The 20,726-nt window shown below is 43.2% G+C and overlaps 1 protein-coding gene across 1 annotated transcript in view; it reads left to right on the forward strand.

The window, feature by feature from the left end:
* The window catches only part of CWC27 (CWC27 spliceosome associated cyclophilin), a 181,149-nt gene that overhangs the window by 89,977 nt on the left and 70,446 nt on the right, over positions 1-20,726 (forward strand). Inside the window, exon 11 of the mRNA XM_066602791.1 lies at positions 4,416-4,525. Within this exon, the coding sequence (XP_066458888.1) occupies positions 4,416-4,525 (110 nt within the window). The remainder of the gene's footprint in view (positions 1-4,415; positions 4,526-20,726) is intronic.

Here is a 20,726-nt window from a genome sequence, read left to right on the forward strand (position 1 = left end):
CTCAACCGATGATCAATGTCATTCCACACAAGTAAAGAAAATGGATGATTACTCGCTATTCTTGGAACGTGAGCATCACCATTTTAAGTGTTGAGAGCGTTTCTAACTCCATTCTGTCACATGGGTTCTGTGCTGCCGTCTGTCTCACTTATCCCCGAAGAATGCCCACATCTTCTAGAATGCGCCCCATGTTTCTATCGGCTGCTATTCCTGAGTAAAAAAATTTGGAGCCCTCAAAACTTGTCTGCACCTCATACAGTAGGTCTTAAAAGAGTAATAGGGTGGGGGATCGACCTGTTGGAACATCTTTGTTACGCCCTTTTTGCATCATGTGTTTGACTCCTTTCCCCGGGTTCTCATCTTCTTCGCCTGTCAGTCTTTTTAACTCAACTGAAATACACCACAAGCAGTGCTTCTCTATCCAGATAAAAAGACTGAAGGGATGGAAATCTAGTGAGATGGAGACCAAAGCGGTTTTCGGCTAACATATTAAACCTTATGATTCCATTCTGGTTTCCATTCGTATGCAGCTTTCTGCATGGAAGAAGAAATACCAAAGATGAAGCCAAAAATGTAATGTGAAGAGAATCTTTCCAAAAACACAAGGACTCCAGACCAAAGAGTTGGCCTCAGTGTTGCAGTCACTCACCATAGCATTCAATGAGAACTTCATAATTAATTGAGCGATGCCATTCACCCTAAATATCAAGTCAGCTATGTGGGTCTAGAAAGCAGTCAAATTGCACCAAGAAACTATAGCACACATGCTTTGCGCCACATTTTCTATTTGTTTTAGACTTTTTTGACAACTTTTACACAGGGGCGAATTGTTCGGATTCCTGCGATCCAGTGAGAATCTGAATGAATTTCTTCCAGTATAAATGCATGTACCGACTGAACAACGAATGAAAATTCACTTGCTTATTGTTTGTAATTCAGCTTATGCATACATAAAAATGAACGACAATTGGCCCATGCAAACAGGCTCATGTTCATCTGAACGCTCCCCAGCACAGTCCGCCTCTATTCACTGAGCGATGATTGCTCAGGTGTAAGCAACAACCACCACTGGGCCAACCTGTAGGGCATCTGCGCCTGACAGGTCATCCCGTGTAAAAGGGCCATAACTTTCATATCCTAGGAAAGTTGATTAAAACTGCTGTACATGTGGACAATGTTGGTAGTTTTAATCATTTTCTTACGGATGTGTCCATAAATACCAATGTGGTGCTGCCTTTTCTTCTTCATACACTGCAATGCCTACCTTCATGCCACCACATAGTAGTGCAATTCATGTTATAAATTCTGTGTTCTATTTGTGAAATGTTCGCTGTGCGGTAGAAATGTTAATTTTATTATGCAGAGTGGTATGACTCCAGCAATACCAAATTTATACTGTTTTATGTTTTACTATTTTTTAAAAATAAAAAAAGAATTTAAAAAAAATTACTTTGTATCACAAAATTATGAGACCCAATACATTTTTTTTCTCATCAGTGAGGCTGTGTGAGGGCTTGCCTTTTGTGGGGTGAGCTGTGGTACCCCATTTTTGGGTACATATGACTTTTTGATCATTTTTATTCCTTTTTTGGCAATTAAGTTGAAAGTATGCAAAAGACAAATGTAATCTCCATACATTGACCATATAATAGTAGATAACATCTCTGTACAGATCTCTGAAGACCTTATAAGTAATTACAGTACCACAGGTAACAACCTCTCGGACTGGAATCATACAATTGTCCTTTTCCTCTGCATCTGGCCCAGACTGCCATGATAATTTCTCCCATCCACAACTTGTCTTTGCAGAATTTGACACATAGACTTCTTGGGCTCCTCGCTTTTACAACACCCTCCCTATGTTGTCCACACCCTTACACAATCTCCTTTTCTATAGTACCCCTAGAAGTAGTAATTCCACCAGTGGTGCCCCACTCAGTAGTACTGTCCCCATTTCAGTGCTCCCTGTAGGCCCCACGCAGTAAATGCTACTTATATTAACCCTGACACAGTAAAAGTGGCCCCCACTTAATAATAATGCCTTCTTTATATCCTCACTCAGTATTAATACCATTTTTTTGGATGTCATCTGGCTTAGATGGTTGAATAGGAAGTTTTACAAGAAGTGCGAGGAAAGGTCAATGTGGACATGTTGATCAAGTTATCCTAATGCGTGGACCCGTGAGATGTAGCCCTTTTAGACCATTTATGTCTACTTGGCAGCATATTTGTCTGCCTTTTTCATACTTACCCAGAAGTGCAGGTTTAGGTTTTCTTAAAGGGGTTGTCCGACCTCTACCTGTTTTATTGCAGGAAGTTGACAGCTCTTTACATTGAACAGTGGTCTGGGTTGGTACTTTTAGGTTAAGTCCCATTCACTGCAATAGGAATCGGCTTGCAGTACCAACCCAGTCCACTGCTCAATGTACAGAGCTGTGAGCTTCCTGTAGCAAAACAGGTAGAAGTGAGACGACCGCTTTAAACCTGACTGGGCCTTATGGAAAAGATACAGTGAGTTTTTATTCATTAAATTTGAATCACTCTTTTGAGTATGCACTTTTTCTTGCCTTGTGACAGCTGCTGGGTGTTTTCATTTTAGTTTTACAGCAATCATTAAACGAGCCATTGTTTCCTCTGTTTGCTTCTGTGAAGTGGTAATAACGGTAGCAAATTACAATACTGAGATATTTTGCTTCCAGAGCTTTTCTTGTTTTAAGATTTCTTAGAACTAGGATAGAATTCTAAAGTCTTTCTTGGAAGCGGATATCCTGAGAAATGTTTGGTTTTTCATTATTTATACTCAAAGTGCAAGAATACCACGTGCATACTGAGGAATACAAAGAAAGGCCATTCCAAGGCTTTGTGCGCCTAAGATTGGGGTCTTTAAGGTGGCATACCTCTGGTTGACATACGGCCGTAACCTCTTTTGATGTTCTAGTGTATTTTTTCATATAAATGAGCTCCATAATACCTGTTCCCGACCACCTTGTGTGCAATAGGATAACTTCTATCCCAGTTCTTAGTATGTTATGTGTGTGCTTGAGATAACGAAATTGGACTGGGAGCCCCTATTAGAGACAGGAACTGATGCAAATGGTGTAACAGGATATAATTACACAATAACATGGTAGAACGCTTTCTTTAAAGGGGTTGTACCAGAAAACACTTATCACCTAGGATAGCTGATTAAAGTCTGATCAGTGGGGTCTCGCTGCTGAGATCCCAGCCGGATACTGAAAATGGAAGCGTTCACATGGATAAGGGATAAAAGTTAATTCTGGTACGACCCCTTTAAAGGCTTTTTAGTGATTGGGCAAGAATGCATTGCAATGTTTTTTTACCTAATCTTTGGGCCATGTGAGGCTGTTCCCAATCAGTGGACGAACAAGCTAATGCCTGTTCACAGCCTGATCACGTTTTTTTGCAGTAGAAAGAAGTAGTCGGCAGCATATCCTTCTGTGTGAACAGAGGATATAGTGATAAAACTGTATGGGAGACGAATAATTGTACGTACAATCATTCGTCCTCCATGCCTTCTGAATTAACTTATGTGAAGGTCTGGTAAACAAACTCCAATCTTGTTGCTCGTTATCCTGCTCACTCCCACTGCCTCTCCAGTCCTCTGCTGCTTTAATTACTCTTTTCTGCAGCAGTCATGTGGGGTTTTTTTTACCCGCATGACCGCTGCAGCCAATAGGAGGCCTCATACAGGATTTTAGCAGGCCCGGGAGCTTCTACATGACATGTTAATAGGATGCCAGAAAATCCGGTAGCATCACTTGTCAAATGCCATGTTGCCGGAGCACCAAAGTGGTACTCCGGCACCACCGTAAGTATACTAACAAAGCGTAGTTTGGGGGAAAGGGAGGAGCAAATTTTAAAAAAAAAACTGTCATCATATTTAAGACCCATAAACTAGGGCATGGGACTCAATTATGAGGGAACAGAGAGTCCAGGGATTGGTGCCTCATACTCACCAGGCGTCCGTTCAGCGCTGTGTTCCCGCTTGCACACAGCGTGATTCTTTTCAGCTGGCTATGTCCACGGATTCTGCCATAGAGATGAATGAGAGAGCGTGCGCACACAACTGGCTGAAAAGAATGACGCTGTGTTGGTGCTGTAACTTCGCGGGGCACGGCGCTGGAATGGATCGCCTGGTGAGTAGGAAACCCGACTCCCCGTTCCCTCACATTTGAGCCCCATAACTTAATTTGTAGGACTGAAAAGTGATGACAGGTTTCCTTTAAGTACCGCCGTCCACTGAACTGAATGACAGTGTTTTATTCTTGTACATGAATGATGAAATTCATCACCTTCATCAGAGTTTTGTGATTCAGAATTTAATTTACTGACTTATTTGTGATTTTTGTGTTTTGTTACCATATTTTATTGATGGATTTTTTTTCCCCCTTCAGTGAAGAATTGCGTAAAGAAGTGCGTCAGCTAAAGCGAGAATTGAACGCAGCCAAAAGGAAAAGGGAAGACGAAGCAAAAGAAAATGAAAAGGCAAAGGAAGCAAAAGAGGGTAAACTACTTTTCAGTGTTTGATCTTATATACAGTTTTTACCTTTTTACCTTAGTTCAAATTTCGTTAAGTTAATTTTGGTACAACCCTTTTATCACCTATCCACTTAGACCCCCACCAATCCTGAGAATGGGGATTCCGTTTCACCAATCCACCTCACTGCAAGCTTACTGCACCCCAGGGAGTAGGTGATTGACTGGAGCTATGGTCACACATGCGCAGTGCCGTCCTATTCATTTTAAATGGTACTGCCATAAATAAGTACAAGCGCGCAGCTCTTTCTGTCAGCGCCATGGAAAAGAATGGAGTGGCAGCCACACACACACAGCTACAGCTCCATTCATTCTGACCTCACTGCAGGTGACAAAAGAAGGGGGAACACAGAAACCCTATCCCCAGGACTGATGGGGGAGGGAGTGTCCAGGGAAATACTAATGATCAACTGTCCTCAGAATCGGTCATCAATCGTTGTTCAGCTGGGGTCCGCCAATCAGCTGATTGAGCAGTGCTGCACTTAGGGGGTCAGAAGGGAAGCTGCTGCTCCAACCCCTGTGTAACTTCATGGGTCATCAATAGTTGTTCAGCGGCAGTCCGCCAATCGGGACCCCAGCCAATCAGCTGATTGAGCAGTTCTGCACTTAGGGGGTCAGAGCGGAAGCTGCTGCTCCAACCCCTGTGTAACTTCAGGTGCAGTTCCCATTGATTTTAATGACACCCCAGCCTGCAAGTATAAGGGCCAGCCACTGCATAGGGGTTGAAGCAGCATGTTCTGCTTCGTACCCCTGTGCGTAGCCATGCTAACAATGTGTCTCCAATCAGCTGATTGCTCAGGGTTCTAAGCAACAGATCAGAGATCAATTATTATTAATGACCTATTCTGAGGATAGTATTTCTCTGGAAAACCCCTTTTAAACTAGTTTCTGACATAGTCTTGTATGGCAGAACAGTACTACGGTACCTATGCTGTGAAACCCTGCTTAGTGATGCTTTAGAAGGGCCTACTTAGGGTTTCCCTTCGAACCTTGTCAGGGATTCCCAGGAAGACAACAGCACAAGAGTTGACCTTTTCAAGTAGGGGTGGCAAACTGATTTCAGTCTGCTGAAAGTTGCTTTATTAGGAGGTAGAACGTAGCACTAGCTAAGGCTCTGCTCATTCACACTCTTCTATCATGGCTTCCAGGTAGGCATTAAAGGGGTAGTCCAACTATGACAACACTTCCTGACTCCTCTAGGGATTATCTCTCACCAGGGAAAATTGGGGCTAGTCATACACTTCCACCGGTCTTCACGTGCCACCTATCATCTAGCCTGTGGTTGGTAGGATTGGTCTGTGTGAAGTTGCCTTTACCTGTAGGGTGTGGGAGGATTTGGGGTAGTGCCATATATGCATAGCTGCACCTCTACAATGCTATGGCGAATTATATTTATATGCGTGTCTGAATGTATTCATAAATGGATACAATGGCTCTAATTTTGATCTCTTATAGCTGTATTTTCTTTCCTGGAGTATCTATCCCATCTGCAAGTGACCTGTAACATTAGATTATTTGTATTTCTGCTAATAATAACTGTGTGGAATTTGGTGCTATTTTTGTTTTGTCAGAAGGATAATATTTGGAGATTGCATATCCAGTCCCAAATATTTGGCCCTAACATTTTGTTTTGTAGCAAAGTAAATATTGAAGATTATATATAACTTGCACTTTATTGGCTTTTATAGCACCTGGTTTTGATGCAAAATACATGCCTTGGCTTTATTCCTTAATACAAGCAAATAAGTTAAAGGGGTTGTATCAGCAGTAGAGATGAGCGAGTGTACTCGCTAAGGCACATTACTCGAGCGAGTAGTGCCTTAGCCGAGTTTCCTCCCGCTCGTCTCTAAAGATTCCAGGGCCATCGCCAGTGACAGGTGAGTTTCGGGGGGGGGGGGGGGAGCGCGGGATGGAGAGGGAGAGAGAGATCTCTCCTCTGTTCCTCTCCGCTCTTCCCCTCCGCTCCCCGCTGGCCCCCGAATCTTTAGAGACGAGCAGGGAGATACTCGGCTAAGGCACTACTCGCTCGAGTAATGTGCCTTAGCGAGTATACTCGCTCATCTCTAATCAGCAGTCATTAGTGGCATGTCACTGTGATTTGCCACCAGCATCTCATTGCTAGAATGAACTGTCAGCAACGCTTACTTATTAAGCCCACTGCAATCTGACGAGGTCTGTCATTAGTACGGTGGTAAACCAATTGTGCACTCTATGTCTAATACAGAAACCACGGGGGGGGAAAAAGAGAGGCTCATCGTATAGGACTGTACATTATCCAACCCAAAGTATTTGGACCCCCCTATTAGTAGAACGGATTATGTCATGTTAATATGTCACGTATGCTAAACCTTGCTACATCAGATGAAGATCCATGGAGGTGTCAGCCATAGTTTGTGATGGGAACTGTACCCTATTAAATATATGGGTTATGATGCCATCCATCACGAAGTGCAATGTATTAGCCCTTCTACGGTGGTGCAAGGAGCACAGTCATCGGACAGTTCAGTAACGGAAGAACGTTGTATGGAGTGATGAATCACACTATTCCATCTTCAGATCAGATGGACGTACCGGTGTGTGGAGGACGCCTGAGGAACATCTTTTACTTGAGTGTGTTGTGCCAACAGTTAAGTACTGCAGAGGTTTCGTTATGGCCTGGTGATGTTTTACGTGGCATGGTCTCAGTTATAGTACCAAAAACCATGATCATGGAGGTATAACTTGACGTTCTAGATAATAATATGCCACCGACAATGTGGTAATACTCTGGGAATAGTCAGCAATACTTCCAACAAGACAACGTTCCTTGTCACAAATCTGTCGTTGTTTTACAATGCCTTGAGGATATGGATATTCCACTATTGGACTGGCTGCATTGAGTCCCGACCTGAATACTACTGAACATCTTTGAGACAAATTAAACTATCGGGTCAGGAGATATGAACAACATCCATCATCTGTCAGAGAACTCGCCAGATATTTGCAGGATGCATGGAGGGAAATGCCAGCTGAAGTGTATCAGACATTAAAGGGGTTGTCCCGCGGCAGCAAGTGGGTCTATACACTTCTGTATGGCCATATTAATGCACTTTGTAATGTACATTGTGCATTAATTATGAGCCATACAGAAGTTATAAGAAGTTTTTCACTTACCTGCTCCGTTGCTAGCGTCCTCGTTTCCATGGAGGCCGTCTAATTTTCGGCGTCTAATGGCCAAATTAGACGCGCTTGCGCAGTCCGGGTCTTCTTCTTTCCTCAATGGGGCCACTCGTGCTGGATGCCGGCTCCTTGTAGCTCCGCCCCGTCACGTGCCGATTCCAGCCAATCAGGAGGCTGGAATCGGCAATGGACCGCACAGAAGCCCTGCGGTCCACCGAGGGTGAAGATCCCGGCGGCCATCTTCAGCAGGTAAGTAAGAAGTCACCGGAGCGCGGGGATTCAGGTAAGCACTCTCTGGTGTTCTTTTTTAACCCCTGCATCGGGGTTGTCTCGCGCCGAACGGGGGGGGGGGGGGGGGGTTTGAAAAAAAAAAAAAACCGTTTCGGCGCGGGACAACCCCTTTAACTAAAAGTATGCCAAGGAGAGTATCTGATGTGATTAGAGCAAAAGGAGACCCCACTATTAACAGATAGAAATAAATACTACTTTTGACTCTTGCTCAGGGGTCCAATTACCTTTAGTAGGATAGTGTATCTGGGTGTTAATTGGGTGAGTGGTCTTTCTTGGTTTGTCATGGATTTGAAGATGAGCATTTTTTAATGAATGTAATGAAAACATGTAGAATTGATTAGAATGCGTCCCTTACAACTCTTGTCACACTTGCATTGGCTCTTTTCTGTTGGACTTCAGCTGTATTTTGACTGGTAAATTGACCATACACATTAGATGAACACTGGCCTGAATCCAACTATGTCAACAGGACCAGTCTACAATCTAATGTATATGTGGTATCTCGACTTTCCCCCATTGGCAGATGTTGGAATAAAGAAGTATGGAGTAGTTGGAGTTCAGTATGCCCAATCCTTCCTTCAGAAATGCTGCCACCCAAAAGACCTGTCAACAGCTTAATCCCCTCTCCCCATTACAGACACACAAGTGGCTGAACTGATTGTGTACTTGTAGTGTACGGGGTCAGCAGGAATTGTATGGCCACCTTTATCGTAGCATGTTGCAATATTATATCCAAAAAAAAAAGCCTGATCACCCTCTTTCACACTTGCGTTTTAATATTTTTATTGTTCTGCTTCATCATAGAAGCCAAACAATGAAAATAATGGAAGCGAATAATGACAGGAAGGAGCAGTGCCCAATGGCCCCCGTTGACTGTAATGGGGTCTGTCAGGTTTCCAGCGTGCCGCCCAATATTCTCCTGGACAAAGTAGTGCAGCAGGGTTGGCTGCTCCAAAAGAATCCTGCAAAGCAGATGTGAGCACCTCGCAAAAACACCACGGATCCATTATAAGCTAGCGGAGAAATAAAATCCATCAAACGGATAATAGCTGATGGTAACAGGCCCGTCACTTGTGTCACGGCTGGCGGAAAAACTGAAATCCCGGTGTCAGTATGTACACGGAGCCGAAATGTTGCAGTGGTGTCCAGAGAATTCTAGAGATGCTTCTGTTTCTCTCGCTGCTAATTTCCAGTGTAGGAATGAAACATGGAATGATTTACCCTTCCTCTACGGGGATAAAAGGTTAGATGTCTACATAGCTGATCATTTCTGGTCTCTTCATTTGAGTGGGTGGTTGTAGTCTCTGCCAAGCTGCTGTCAAGACCGTTCTTTAAATAAGTTCTTTTTGCTTTTATGCGACATTTACTGTAGTGTTGCCAGAAATTACATCAAACACATCATTCATTTAAGCACCAAATTTCCTCAACATCTTGTAGCACTTAATCAAATATTTGAAGAGATACCGTTCTGTTCACAACTTTCTAGTGTAAACCTGTGAATGTGTTACATACTAGGTCACTCTAGGCAAGGCTAATCTGTTTGTTATGATTAATGGAGGATTCTAGTAGCTCTTTCGGGGACAGACAACTGGTGGACTTTTTGATTATTTTGATGCATGTTTTTTAATGGGAACACATTCAAATTGTAACGGGATACTTTCCGGATCACACGTGTTATTTCACTATTGGTTTTGAATAATTACAGCTTGCTCAGTCAGAGTATTAAAATGTAAATGACAGATGAACTCATGTTTGCAAATTAGAGAGGGATTAGCAATATTATCCATGGAACAGTTGAGGCATTTGCTCATCTTTATTAAACACCGTTTGGTGTTTAGATTCAACAATTCATGCTGATTCGTCATTATAGGGGGTGGAGACCAATCTTACAGCTGCACAATTTCAAAAAGTGTTAAACGGGCTTTTCTGGACTCGGATGAATAGGACTGAGTTGCAGTACCATGCACGGCCACAACCGCAGAAGGATAGGCCATCAATATTTTTGTCTTTTTCCATATATCTGTTTCCCACTTTCAAAAAATCACAACTTTTTTAGTTCCATTGACGTAGGTGTCTGAGCGCTTGTTTTTTGCAAGACGGGTTGTGTTTTTCAATGGTACTTTTTAATGTACTGTATAATGTACTGAAAGTTTAAAAAGTTTCTAAGTGGGGTAAAATGGAAAAAAAAGAATGCAATTTTGCCGCCTTTGGGGTGTGTGGTGTTTTTGCAGCATAAGGGTGGGGTCACACAAGTGTGTTTTCGTGCGTACATAAGGGCACACCTACGTACGAGTAAAAACACGCGTGTATGCAGCTGTGTGCTTGTTTTGTCGGCTCCCTGCATTCTTTTTTTTCAGGAAAGGGCTTTACATATAAGCCCTTTCCTGAAAAATAAACATTTTAGTGTAAAAAAAAAAAAAGCAAAAAAACATACCTCTCCGCCGCTGCCGTGACCCCAGCGGGCATGAAGAACACATCTGCCGCATGCGGGAGATGTTTCCTTCACCTCCGCTAGTTAAAAGAATTCCCTGCTGCTACATCTGCCACATCTAAATTCTTCAATTCTCAACTGCAGCTGTCACACATGACGGCTGTGGTAGAGAATCCTGCTGCCGGCATCACCGTCAATGTCTTTTCAAGGAAGAGCTTCATAAGCCCCTCACTGAAAATCTATTTAAAATAGTGTACAAAAAATAAATACTCACCTGCCGAGGCTCAGCTGCGACTTCTGCCGCTGGCCCCGGCTCTGTAGTTCTGAGCTATCAGCAGGCGGGGATTTAAAATCTCCGCTTGCTGGTAGCTCTGATTGTGATTGGCTGAGCGCTTGGCTGATAGCTCAGCACAGCAGTGCAGAGCCGGGGACAGTGGCAGAAGGTACCGCTGAGCCCTGGCAGCCGTCAATGGCTTTTCAGGGAAGGGCTTATGAAGCCCTTTCCTGAAAAGCCATTTAAAATAGTGTACAAAAAATCAATACTCACCTGCTGGGGCTCAGCCACAACTTCTGCCGCTGTCCCCGACTCTGTAGTTCTGAGCTATCAGCAGCCGAGGATTTGATTGTGATTGGCTGAAGCCATTTTCTTGGAGACGCGGTAACCAAAATGGCACAATTCCGGCTTTGCGTATTTGTTTTTTTTCCTTTGAATCTGACATTTATTGACATGGCAGCACCAAAAATGTTTTGTTTTCTTTGTACTATACATACAGAAAAGGATGGGGAAAAATTTTAATATCCTATCGTGTATTTTTTTTAAATTATTTCTTTTAGTCCCCATAGGGGTCTTGAACTTGTCATAGTTTAATCGCTTATACTTCAGTATTGCTGTATATGGCCACAGACCCATCTTAACAATCTGAAATACATGGCAGCCCCGAGGGCCTTCAAAGGGCCCCTAGTTGTTAAGCACCTGGACCCTGGATGGCACCTTGTGATCTTATTACAGGGGAAGTTGTTAGGGACACCCAAACTCTCTTATTGGGGTGCTTAAAGGGTTAACAGCCACAGTCAACATGAATTGATAATTTGTAGCAAACTATAGAGTGTGAAAGGCAGAGGAGACACAGAATTTGTCTCTCCTGTACCTTTTTGCCAGACCATGAAAATGTGACTCGTTAAGTGAGCAGAAGAACAGCAGATCTATTAATTCCTTAGATAAGAAGTTCTACAAGCAACACTGTTATACTGTGTTTTATTGATTCCTCAAATCTTCCCATCTCTAATATAACCGCTCAAAATACTTTCATTGGAAGTGTTCCGTACTTTAAGCCCATATGACATTCCCTGTAGCGTTGTATCCTCATCCGCCCTTTAGTACATATTGTACCTATCCTAAATCATGTTCTTTTCAATAGTACATTGATTTCCAGTTCGGTGATTGATATGGACAGGCAGACAAAACATAACTGATATCTGTACAAACATTTGGAAACTGCATTGACCTCAAGTACCTCATAAGGAATGCCTGTGTGTCTCTAGGTTTTACGTGCATATTGCCACTTTCTATAGAATATAGCTATATGTGCATCGGTTGTCTCTTGTGAACTCTGGAAAGTCTGTTTGTCCAATCCTTTGTGCAGTTCTAGACTTATGTAGCTTAATGTCTACAAATTGTAATCGCTCGTTTCAGAGCTGTGGAGTCGGAGTCGTGGAGCCAGTCCCATTTTTATGGAGCCAGTCCCATTTTTATGGAGTCAGTCCCATTTTTATGGAGTTGTAGTAGGTAGTAATGTACCGACTCCGGCATATATATAAATATGCAATAATATTAATTCAATGCAGAGTTTGTTGCATATTTCCTTCCATAGGAATTTAGGAAAGTTTTGAAAAGTCCTATAAATATATGTTCTATTCATCCAAGTCCCTATTTATCAAAAACATTCATAAGTAGGATGTGGAAACAGCACAGTCGGGAGTTGGAGTCTGGGGAAAAATGAGGAGTCCGAATCGGAGGTTTGACTTACCAACTCCACAACCCTGGCACAGCAGATGCCACAGATAGCAAGGCTACCCAATACTTGTGACCACTACAAGTCTAATTAATTATATTGCAACTTTATGTTAAGGTTAAATAGATGAAATGACATGTGGAGCTGTTATTTGCTCACTGTATTTTGGGATTATTTGAGCGCTAAAAGCACATTAGACAGTTGTATGGAAATCTTTTTATGTAATTATGTACCGTATATACCGGAGTATAAGGCGACGGGGCGTATAAGACGACCCCCCAACTTTCACCTTATACGCCGGTAATACAGTGGAGAAAAAAAAAATCATTACTCACCTCCCCCGGCGTTCTGTCGCGCTCCGGCAGGATGTCGCTCGCTCCTCGTCCCCGGCGCAGCATTGCTTTCTGAATGCGGGGCTTGAAATCCCCGCTTCCAGAAAGCTAATACACACGCCGTCAGCCAGTTACAGCCATTCAATGACAGCATTGAATGGCTGTGATTGGCTGAAGGCGCACGTGGCTTCAGCCAATCACACTATTCAATGACATCATTGAATGGCTGTGATTGGCTGAAGGCGCACGTGGCTTCAGCCAATCACACTATTCAATGACATCATTGAATGGGTGTGATTGGCTGAAGCCACGTGCGCCTTCAGCCAATCACAGCCATTCAATGCTGTCATTGAATGGCTGTAACTGGCTGACGGCGTGTGTATTAGCTTTCTGGAGGCGGGGATTTCAAGCCCCGCATTCAGAAAGCAATGCTGCGCCGGGGACGAGGAGCGAGCGACATCCTGCCGGAGCGCGACAGAACGCCGGGGGAGGTGAGTAATGATTTTTTTTTTTTTACACTTTTTTTTTTGGTATTACCGGCGTATAAGACGACCCCCGACTTCAGAGCAGATTTTTCGGGCTTCAAAAGTCGTCTTATACGCCGGTATATACGGTAATACTGTATGGCGCTTATACTTTGGCACTATGATATGGAAATTTGTATTCTGAATGTTTCTATACCATATGGGGATGATGTGATGATGTAATCACATCACGTTTGCCGATTCCAGCCTCCTGATTGGCTGGAATCGGCACAGGTGGCAGGGGCGGAGCTACGCGATGATGCGTAGAAGGGGGCGGAGCCAGAATGCAGCTCGTGCTGGACCGAACAGATGGGAGAAGACCCTTCTGCGCAAGCGCGTCTAATCGGGAGATTAGACGCTGAAATTAGACGGAGCCATGGAGACGGGGACGCCAGCGCAGGGAAGGTAAGTGAATAACTTCTGTATGGCTCATATTTAATGCACGATGTATATTACAAAGTGCATTAATATGGCCATACAGAAGTACTTAACCCCACTTGCTTTCGCGAGACAACCCCTTTAATATGAAGTAGGGTGAAGACCCAAACATGAGCCAGTAAACTACCACAGATTGTAATGAGTGACAGTTTTTATCACTATTTTGAGGAAGTACATAGGTGTTTTTATGGACTTAAACCGAACGTAATGAGATTATGTTGTTTCCTTTTTAATGTGTGCCAACGGAAAAGCTTCTACTGGGATTCTTCCATGCCAATTACAACATTGTCTTCTGCTTGCTTTATGTTTAAATACCCAGAGATTAGATGGAGATATTGACATGTTCTTAACAGAAAGGAAGGGTTCATCTATTGATGCTGCATTACCAAAATCTGACCAACTGATTAGCACAGTTCAACAGAAATCTGGATTCATCTGACCAGGTGATGTTTTTACACTGCTCAGTGATACAATTTTTGCACTTTTTTGCCCAATGGAGTCTTGTCCTGTTTCGCTTAGAAAGCAATGGCACTTGAACTGGTCATCTGCTGTTCTAGTCCATCCATGCAAAAGAACAACAAGTTGTGTGTTTGGAGATGCTGGTCAGAGCACCAGCATTGTATTTGGTTGCAATTTGCTTGACCGTGCACTGCCTGTTCGTCAGAACGATTCTTGACATAATCCTCTGACCCCTTTCATTAATGAGTTGTTTCTGTCCACAAGATCCCTTTTCTGGGATGTTTTTTCTTGATCACCTTATTCTCCCTTTACTCTCAACACCACTGCATGAGAAAACCCCACATGGTTGGTCATGTATGAAGTCCTGGTTCCAGCTGTCATGGCACCGATAAGTAGACCTTGTTCAAAGTGGCTCGACTTTACCACTCTAACACTGAAACTGATCCACGGAAAACTTGCTCACTTGGTTTTATGCTACAATCTGGCGGCATGGGTCAAATTTTCACACAGGGAAACTTCAATCATAAAAAGGCTTATGTCTGTAATAAAGTGCCCTTTCAAAGTAGTTTATTAGTTGTGTATCATTATGTCCCGGTGTTCTAACTACATAATGTATGTGAAGAAAAATAACCTGCTCTTATGAATGATCTGCAGTTGTTCTTCGAGGCAGCCTAAAGACATGATAATTGAGATAACACACACTGAAGAATTATTCCTTCCTGGCAAGGAACAGTGCTTGTAATTAATCTATATTTCTATACCTTTTGCCACAACATGTGGAGTTGTAATTTCCATCCACCACAGTAACAGGATGAGACTTGAATTTTGTCAGAGGCTATCAAACTGAATGATAGCAGCTGGAAGATCCAAAATCAAAAAGGAAAATCCATCTCCTTTTGTCCAGTCTTAGTCCGGCACGATGTTCATTAAGAGATTGCAATCAAAAGAAGTAGAGTTGACCTTGCTGATTAATATTGATCATGTGGTGTTCCTCCAATACCCGTCATTAGTACAAGTGTGTGGCAATCACAACCGCCCTTCTGCTGATGATCATGTGGGCACTCAGCCATACGTGCGTGCCTTTGCGTGCGTGAGCTACTCCCTACTCATAATGCAAATGTGCTGGGTGGGAAGGGGTTAAATTTGATGAAAACAAACCTCAAACGTTGCTTCTCCTCCACCCCACTTTAATAAATGAGGCCCATATTGGCTATTAGAAAACGTGTGGGGGTCATATTAGTAACTGCATTATAAATGATGAAGCCTAACATAAGAGGATCAGAGAAAAAAAGGTTGCCTGAAGCCTAAAATATGAAGCGATGCCAAGACACACAACCTGTAAGATAAGGTTTCTTATCTTTTGACAGGTCGACTGGTTCCATGTTTGAGGTGGTCATTCAAAAACTTTTTTGCATAAATGATTCTTTTTATTTGTTTTATTGCTGCGGTTTCTTAGCTGATTATCCCTTGTGTGTTGTACCATATTTGCATTCATGATTAAAAGGAAAAGATATATTTTCTTAAGAACCAAAAACTTGTTCCTGTTTTTCTTTAATGTTTCTTCTATTCTCTAAGGTCCAAGCGATAACACTCTACTCATTTTCTTTTTGAGTAGTGTTTTTTGTCTTTGTTTTCCTTTTTTAATCTAAAAGGACAACTTTGCAATTACACTGGTGGACACTAAATAGCAGAACTTAGAAGTTGCCTTTTCCTGGGTGCTGGCAGTGTCTTGCAGTACTCAGATACATCTAGGATTTAGGGTACTTTTTCACAGGCTATCAGCCGGCAAATCACTCAAACGAGCGATTTTTGACCTATAATCGTCCCATTTAAAAGCAGGACCCAATTATTCATTCACTTGTCCCTTATCGCTAAGTTTTAGCCGGCATAAAAATAGTCGTTGGGTAGTTCACTATTCTTTCTATTTGAATGGCATTCGCTTGAGGGGAGAGGTGATTGTTTGCCTTGTCAAACACAATAACTACTTATTTATTCATGCCAGCAGAAGACTCTGGATTTTCTTCACACTAATTAAAATCCTGCCAGCCAGATTTTCCCTCTCATAAACATAAGTCGTTAATTCATTAGGCATTCAGCCGTTCAAGCAATAATAGTTGCGTGTAAAATGGCCTTTAGAATACAGCCAGACACACTCACTCAGCTCACATGCTCACTTACATTTGCTTTATATAGCACTTATCTGTAATACTTCTGCTCCTCTGCGATTTTACTGCAGGTCATTGGCAACTGTGTTGTTATGAAATTCTAGCCTAAATCATGACTCCTCTCTTCAGCCCTTTTTGTTTCTTTTCTAGGGTAACTAAGCTGTAAGTAGCACTATATATATAGCCCTCATTGTATGTATAAGCTACTGAGTTCTCAAAATTCATGTTGGTGCAATGCAAATAATAGTGCTCCTTGTTCCTGTCGCAGCCTCTGAACAATAACACGTTAGTCTTTAATTATTCTGCCACTATATTCTGTAATTGAATGTTGTGTCGGTTTGAATAATGTGCAGGAGGGTAATGTTAATCCTGATAGCATGCTTTGTAACGCACTAGAATTTTAGACGCCAGTCATATTTTAAGCCCTTGGCTACACAAAATTCTCTTTGAAGTTTCATAATGGGAAAAATATGCAGTCTTTCTTATAGATACTTTTCTGCACCAAATTCCCACTATTCTATGCAAAGAAATGATTTTGTGGACCATGGCTGGTTACAGACAGCAGGGACTTTTGTAGGAGAACAGTGTGAGGGCCACCTTCTCTTCAGACACCTTTTTTTCAGGTTTGAGGTTGGCTTCATAAAGTTTTTGCAGAATTCAATGCAATGAGTATTAAAGGGGTTGTCTGGTTACAGGACAACTTTGTCCCTTTACCACCAGGTATGTGAAAATAACAAACTGAGCAGTACTTACCTTTCCTCTGCCGCCGTGATCTAGCACTACAGCGCTGCAGTGGTCCTGGTGTTTAATTGGCTGCAGTGTCAGGTGACTGTAGTGACATCATCTGTCATAACAGAGGCTGCAACATTACTGCCCATTCTCCTGGCATCAGTGCACACATCCTGGCCGCCATGATGCAGAAGTTCAGAACAGTGATATTGCAGTAGTCATCTCTGACATCCCCTTCTATAATAAACATTGGGAGGACAGCAGGGCTACAGCGCTGGATCCCTGCAGTAGAGCAAAGATAAGAAATCAGGGAATTGAGCGGTGTTTTTGCACACATTCCATCTTCTCTGCATAATTATATTAAAGCTTATCTAACTTATCAGATAACTTTTCAGAATAAACTGCTGTGTGTTTACATGAGGAATAAGGCCTTAGTCACACGGGCGTTTTTTCACGCGATTTGCGCATCGCATGACGGATGCGCATGCGCAAATCGCGTGACCGGCGCCGAAAAATCGGCCCGAAAATCTGCTCCTAGCCGCGTTTCATTAGAAACGGGCCGGAGCTGTCCAGCGCATTGCATTCAATGGAGACGGCAATACAGCGGCTCCATTGAATGCAAGCGCTGCGGGCGAGTGTGGGATGAATTGTCGGGAAGGGGTTAAATATATAACCCCTTTCCTGCAATGCATCCTGAAAAGTGAAAAAATAAAAAAAATGTATGTACTTACCTGCTCCCGGCAGCTGGAGATCCCGGCGGCCGGCCTGCAGTGGGTGTGAAGGGGGTGTGACTCAGGCTTGCCCCTGATTGGCTCAGCGCTGAGCCAATCAGAAGCAAGTCTCAGTCACACCCATTCATGAATTCATGAATGGGTGTGACTGAGATCAGCCTCTGATTGGCTCAGGCTGAGCCAATCAGGGGCAAGCCTGAGTCACACCCCCTTCACACCCACTGCAGGACCGCCGCGGGGATCTCAGGCTGCCGGGAGCAGGTGAGTACATCCTTTTTTTTTATTTTTTCACTTTTCAGGATGCATTGCAGGAAAGGCGTTATATATTTAACCCCTTCCCGACAATTAACCCCGCTCACGCCGGCAGCCCATTGCTTTCAATGGAGCGGCTGTATTGCCGCTCCATTGAATTCAATGGGCAAACATCGTTCTTCTCTGCCACAGCTGTTCCAGCTGTGGCAGAGAAGAATGATTTGTCTTCTATATGTTCTCATTGGGGTCGGCGCTGCTGCCGCCGGCCCCATTGAGCGCATATAGAGAAGAGAACAGGAATCGCAGATCGCAGATAGGTGCGATCTGCGATTTCTGTTCTCTAATTTATCGGACGAGCGCATAAAAAGCGCTCATGTGTCCGATACCATTGCAAAGCAATGGTTTTAAAAAATCGCCGGACGCATGCGCAAATCGCGGCAATAAACGCCCGTGTGACTGAGCCCTAACACTATTTGTGTACATTTAATGACTAGTATCATGGATTTTTCACCAGTTTTTCCTTTGCAAGCTTTATTTCTTATTCTCAGTCTTCCCTGAACTAACGGGTGGAGATCAGCTGTTATAATGTCTGCCATACTTGCACACACAGGGAAGCAGGATATAATCTCTGTGTAGCACATGTTGATTAGAACCAGCATCATGGAAGACATTCTACTGTAGAGAACTACTGAGCAGTGCAAATGTGATTTCAGTAGCTGTGTGACACAGTAAATTTTAACTTGAAGATGCAGCGGCATGACTGTATGTGTCTGCTTCACTCTCCCTCTGTAGCTACCTTCTATCTCCCTCTATGGGCTTCTATGAGCAAAATGAGACCACAACAGGCAAGGACTGCCCCCCCCACTTCCTGGTATCTCTGTTATCAGAGATAGGCTTTGTTTGACAGAAGCAGTGAGCAGCAAATTAGATATAAGTGGTACTCTAAGTGGCTAGCACTTTAGAAGAATTTTCAGCAAAAGAAAAATTTGGGGAGTAAATAAAGGGATTTGTAATTTTGCTAGGTATCACATTTTGGCTATCACATGTGAGACAGTGACTGGCAAAGTCGTGGAGGGCAGGTATGTTTCTCCTAGGATGCTCTCGTATGTGGTGTTAGGGAGCACTTGCGCAGATACGTGTCACCGAGCAGCCTGGGCTCGGTGGAGGAAGCCAGCATTTGGGTGTCACTAACACTAAGTTACTGACACGTTGTAGTCAATGTAGTGGCTCCAAGCCGCATAGTCCAGGCCGGCTTTTCCTGGAGTGGTCAAAGCGAAGGGTGGGATGGCCACTCCCACGTACCAGGTGAGGCTGGTATCAGGCCTCCTAAAAATCTGGGCCTGCAGGTCTTGTGTGAGAGTGTGTTGAGACCTCTGCAGGTCTGAGGACCAGACTGGCTGTGCGCAGTAAGCAGTGTTTTTGACAGTGAGTAGTCAGGACTGATCTACGTATAGCGAGTGCTCAGACGAGCAGGATTTACTTTTTGTTGGCCTGGAGTTAAGGCCTGTTTTGCTTTATGTTCGCTGAAATAAACCCAGGCGAAGCCTGGACTATGAACTTGATTCCTTGTGTCACTGTCTCTGGCTGTGGATGCCCGCGCTGCTACCTTACCCTGACGTTAATCCCTCACACACATAAGAACAAGTTTGTTGAAAAGTTAGTGACCATTTAAAGATGTTGCAATTACCCATGGGTGGGTGTGAAGTTAGGCTGGCCATACACATTAAATTTCAATTGGCATATTTTGGTAGGTGCAACCGGTCATCTAATGTGTATGGCGATGTAAAGAAGCTGATTATTTATTTACCAAAGGATTCACAAACTTTCTGTGTTGTAACCAGAGACAAATTAATAGCATAGTAACATAGTATGCAAGGCAGAGAAAAGACATACACTATATGGACAAAAGTATTTGGACACTGCAGAAAATCAGCAAATATGCAAATACTGAGTTTGCCGCACGGTATGCTGGGAAGGGCATGGGTAAAATAACATGCTGCTCATTTTGTAATAACTATTCATCCAATCAAGCACCTGTGGGACGGACTGGAGCGATGGGTACGACACCGCCATCCACGCCCAACCTCACAACCATGTCTTCTCACAGACTTGCGCGAGGAATGGCGAGCTATTCCTGCCCACACTTACAGAGAACTTGTGGAAAGTATGCCTCGACGTGTTACCGCTGTAATACAAGCAAAAGGAGGGCCGACACGTTACTAAATAGAAGAATAAAGCACTTTTACTGAAAAACATGCCGCGTCCAAATACTTTTGTCCATATAGTGTATGTCTATCCAGTTCAGCCAATTACCCCCCACCCCCACCCCCAGTGTTGATCCAGAGGAAGGCAAAAGAAAAATCAATGAGGTAGGAGCCAATTTTATCCATCTTAGGGCAAAACTTCCTTCCTGACTCCAATCTGGCAATTGCTTAGCATATTGCTAGAATTTGCCATTAATATCTTATTGGCAGAGGGGTACAGCTGTAGCAAAGATTTAACCTGACACACACTGTTGCATGGAAATATTCTTATTGCATCATTTGCTCTCTCAACAGCTTTTCAATTACTTTCTATAAGATAACTTGTCACAGAGACTTATCGCCCTCAAGTTAAACTTTGCTACATCTGTACGTCCGTCGCTGA

This window comes from Eleutherodactylus coqui, chromosome 5 (genome assembly GCF_035609145.1).
Source record: "Eleutherodactylus coqui strain aEleCoq1 chromosome 5, aEleCoq1.hap1, whole genome shotgun sequence".
Classification (NCBI taxonomy): Eukaryota; Metazoa; Chordata; class Amphibia; order Anura; family Eleutherodactylidae; genus Eleutherodactylus; species Eleutherodactylus coqui.